This window comes from Cyprinodon variegatus, unplaced genomic scaffold (genome assembly GCF_000732505.1).
Source record: "Cyprinodon variegatus isolate N-32 unplaced genomic scaffold, C_variegatus-1.0 Scaffold378, whole genome shotgun sequence".
In the NCBI taxonomy this organism is placed as follows: domain Eukaryota; kingdom Metazoa; phylum Chordata; class Actinopteri; order Cyprinodontiformes; family Cyprinodontidae; genus Cyprinodon; species Cyprinodon variegatus.
Genome location: NW_015150831.1, coordinates 800,968 through 805,649, shown reverse-complemented (window position 1 = coordinate 805,649; position 4,682 = coordinate 800,968). Strand labels below are relative to the sequence as shown.

Genomic DNA, 4,682 nt, shown 5'->3' with positions numbered 1-4,682 from the left:
TGAAACCAAAGAAACTATATAGATGAAGTGTTAGACTCATCTGCTTTCTTTGTTTGATTCTTCCCTCTGGGCTTAACTCTCAGATTGGTTTATGTATCATGAGTTACTCGCCTGATGCATAGAAACCATGCATACATGTTCTCTCACACACCTAACATCCAGTTAGGCCTGCAGCGTTGGACGTTGGAGTTTAGATCTCTCAGAGCAGGAAAGCCCTGAATACAGAGCATGTTGTTGTTATGAATGGATGGAGACAATAAGTCACCCAGAGGGTAATGCAGATGGGTGGGAGATCTGCAGAGGGCTGCGGGTGCTGAGGGTGAGCAGAGGCTACAGACAGATAGATCCTTTGAGCTGGAGTAGTGTAGCATGCCTGGAGGTACTAATAGCTGGCACCACACCAACCATCCCCAACCCCCCACATCCCGACATGACGGCAGTACATTTGCTGGTGTTCATTCTTTCGTGATTTTCTGAGAGCCATGATTGAACCAGTAGGAGCACATGAAGGCATATCTATTTTTTCCATCAAATGTATTTATGTTTTGTCTTTTATCAAACTTTTAAAGCAGACGTTCAGCTTTTGGATGGTTCAATAGTCTGCAGTGGATCCCAGAAGTTTGAAATGCTGTTTGAAATCCACCGACCGCAGGGCCTTCCTTAAGATCTTCTTATCCCCTGATTTCACTTATAAGAATTTATAATCAGAACCGATCCTCATCTTCAGGTTCAGCAGGTTTTGTGGAATTTAGAACTATTTCTAAATTCACTGATATTTTAAAACCACAGTTCAGCCAAAGGAAAGGTAAACCGAGGGCATGATGCTTCCACCTCCATGTTTTACTGTGGGTATGGTTTTGCTTTCTCTGATTAGTTTGCTTTTCTTTGATTTTTTGTGCCATTTCAAATTATATGAGTCGTTTTTTGTCACTTGTTTGACTTATGCCCCAACAATTGGGGTTACCCTGATATAATGATTTATAATCTATGATATGATGCCAATATTGGAGCTTTGCATTTTAACCGATAGCGGTACTGACTCGATACAGGCATCCCCAAAGTCGGACCTGAAAGGCCGCTGTCCTGCAGGTTTTAGAGGTTTCCCTGCTTTAGCGCAGCTGATTCTGATGATTGCATTTGAGCAAAAGCTTGTTAATCAGCTATCAATTAAAATCAGCGGTGTTGAAGCAGGGAAACCTCTAAAACCCGCAGGACAGCGGCCCTCCACGACCGACTTTGGGGATGCCTGTGATACAATATCAGCATAAATCATACATACCTTTATCAATTATTTCTTAGCGTTGAATGTTGGAAAAGGCTTGATGGAGTAATATTTCTCAAACAGAGAACAAAGGTCAACAATAATAACTAAGAGAACAACTGAACCGTTTATTATTAGCCAACTAGTGACTAAACCTTTAAACAGAAGCAGAGCATTTCTATCAGCTAACTTATATCAGAGATTTTAGAAGCAGGATTTTCCAAATTTTGTCTTGGAAGCAGAATGTGTCATTCAATGCTTGTAGTTCAGACATGGGTGGTTCTAGCCAGGGGCCAACGGGGGCCAGTGGCCCTCTAGATCATGTTATGGCCCCTGTACTAAAGACATAAAACTTAAAGAAGTTCTAATGATGATATGCACTGGAACAGACATGGTTACTGATAGGTCCTTTGGATCTATTTCATTTTTTTCTTCAAAAAAATCTGTTTCATTAATTATTTAAAAATAATAAGGTGATAGCTTTAGTGGTATTGAGTTGGGATGGATTTCATCTGTTAAATGTTTTTCCAAAACAAATATAAAATGCTCTAATTTTTGTAGCTTAATTTATCATTTTTTTCTTGAGTTCTAATTAAAATGTTATAGAAAATTAAGTCAAAAATATGTACAGTTCCTAAATTATGAATGTATCTTGACCTAATAGTATATAGCATTTTAATTAAACCAAATTGAATGGAAAATTCACTTCATGCAGCTTTCTTAATATATTTGAATGCTAAAAAAAAACAACTCATGCTTTTCTGTGCTGCCATGAAAACATGCTGGCCCCCTCATGGCCCCCTGATACATTTGGTCTAAAACTGCCACTGATTTCCTATAACGAGATCACAGGATATTGTTTTACAAACAGTTGGGGTCTCCTGTAGATCCATCAGCATCACTCATTCATTTCACTCTGGTCTTTTCATCAGTTGTTTTAAATAAATCTCCAGGTTTTGATTGTTTATACCTTTTATAATGCCTTTAAATAACTTTGTGCAATGGGATCATTCGACTTGTTCGCTATTTCTTTTGAATATTCTCTGTTTATTATGACTAGCTGGTAGTGGACCGATTTCTCTGTAGATTTTTAGTTTCTTTGACATTTAACTGGATAAATAAAGTGAAGTAATTGAATCAGAAAACAAAACATTAAATAATCTCATAGATGACCAAAGGGCACAGTGCTGGTATTTGAGTGGAACATTTCACCTGCTGAATGAACCAGGCCAGCTGACAGCTTTCCTAGGGCCCGGGACACAGCCTGGGACAGCTGACCCCTTTGTCCCCCCCCTTGTCGGCAGGCGTGTCCAAACCGACTGCAAAGCTAGTTTCCTTCAGCGGTACTCAAATAGAAAAGCACTGTTTCCATTTATGTGTTGTTTAATGTTAGCGTTAAGGTTTTTCTCACCGTAGCCCTACAGCCTGAGCAGCAGTGAGCTTGCTTGACCTTTTGGACTTCTCCCCTCCAGATGAATCACGTGCAGGAACGTTTTGGAGAGGACACAAACAAAGAGATCCTGCTCTTGTGCATCGGCATCACTTCCTGCTTGGGGCGGTTTATCTTCGGCAGCGTGGCGGACTTCGTCAAGGGATCCAAGAAAGTGTACCTGCAGGTACGTACAGCTGCGTGACTCCAGAGAGAAGGTCTGACCACTGGAGATGTTTGCTGCTGATTGATCACATGATCACGCTGCATTAGAGCTGATTACACCGGTCCTTACAGCTTAGAGGGGTTTTCACTGAATAGCTCATACATTTATGAGAATAATATTATAACTGAAGGTAATAAAAACATGATGACTGATATAAAAGATCCTGAATAACTTGTTCTGTTGTAGGTCATTTCTTTCCTCATCATCGGCGTCATGTCCATGATGATCCCCGTGTGCCAGATCTTTGGAGGGCTGATTGCCGTGTGCCTCCTGATGGGGCTGTTTGACGGCTGCTTCATCTGCATCATGGCCCCCATCGCCTTCGAGTTGGTCGGAGCCAAAGATGTTTCTCAGGCCATCGGCTTTCTGCTCGGCCTGATGTCCGTTCCCATGGTTGCAGGTCCTCCAATCGCAGGTAAATGCTCTGGCTGGCCGTTCACTGCAAAACATAAATGTATTGAATTTGAGCAGGTAAATAGGACAATCTAACAATGGAATGAGTAGTTTTGCCCTCAAAATAAAAAATATATATATAATTAAATCAAAGTTTATTTGTATAGCACTTTACAACAACATCAGGAATGCTAAAGTGCTTCACAGAAGGATAAAAACATGGCAAAAAAACTAAAATCCGAAGCATAAAACAATGTTTCCTAAATATTAAAAGCCAGTTTTAAAAAATGATTATTTCATCTGGACTTGAAAAGGTGCAAATCAGTTAGAACCCACAGACCGAGGTGCGGTAACCACAAAGGAACGATGCCCTGATGATTATACCGGGACCTAGGGACGTCCAGAACCATTTGATCAGCAGACCGGAGAGCTCTGCTCCAATCAAACTGATTGTGTTTAAAGTGAGAGTTTCCCTGCTGACGTGCAGCTCTGACATCTTTGCCTCCTTCCTCTGTGGATAGATTCATTCTTTCCTCTAAGTTACTACGCTGCTTAGAGAGAACAGGAATCCTTTTATTTTCTGGTTTGTTGCTCCATCTACTGTCTGTATTCCTCCTCGGTCATTAAAGTCTGTAGGCCATGAGGAAGAAAGATAAGGACAACTGGAAGAAAGTTACAGCTCAGTGGCCCCAGAAGAGAAGAGAACGATCTGGAAAATGAAATTTAACTCAATCAACAGAGAAACATAAAAAAAACAATATATGAAAAAAAATATCAAATAAAAAAAAAAAATATAAAAATAATAGAATATTTACTTTTAAAAGTCACTTTTAAAACCTTTTATTAATTAAGGAGTTTTTCAAAGTTTCATTTCTGGATTGCGTCTATTTTTAAATTTACATTTTCTAAACTTGAATAATTGAATAAAATTCACTTCATAAAGATGCAGTTTTCGAGGCTTCAGCCTCATTTAGCCCTGAACGCCTCATGAAAAAAAAATCCTTTTTCCTTTAGTGACTCAGGAAGTAAAAGTAAATAACCCCATTTTGCATAAACTTAAGTAGAAATGTATAATAGTTCAGAATATAAAAAATTCAATTCAGTTTATTTCTAAAGCGCCAATTCACAACACATGTCATCTCAAGGCACTTTCCAGTTCAACCAGATCATCCAGTCAGATTGATTTAAAGTTTTCCATGTAAGGAAAACCAGTTGATTGCATCGACTCATTGACTCTTCAGCAATCCCTCACACTAAGCATGCTTGTAGCGACAGTAGAGAGGAAAAACTCCCTTTTAACAGGAAGTAGTCTCCAGCATAACTAGGCTCAGTGTGACCGGCCATCAGGACAGAAAAGTTTGATCTGACTTTCT

At 39.5% G+C, this 4,682-nt stretch overlaps 1 protein-coding gene across 1 annotated transcript in view; it reads left to right on the top strand.

Moving 5' to 3' along the window:
- Positions 1 to 2,717: 2,717 nt before the first annotated feature.
- LOC107092362 (monocarboxylate transporter 10-like) overlaps positions 2,718 to 4,682 on the top strand; it is a 4,452-nt gene continuing 2,487 nt past the window's right edge. The window contains exons 1-2 of the mRNA XM_015386802.1: positions 2,718 to 2,877; positions 3,103 to 3,331. Of these exons, the coding sequence (XP_015242288.1) occupies positions 2,734 to 2,877; positions 3,103 to 3,331 (373 nt within the window). The 5' untranslated portion in view covers positions 2,718 to 2,733. The remainder of the gene's footprint in view (positions 2,878 to 3,102; positions 3,332 to 4,682) is intronic.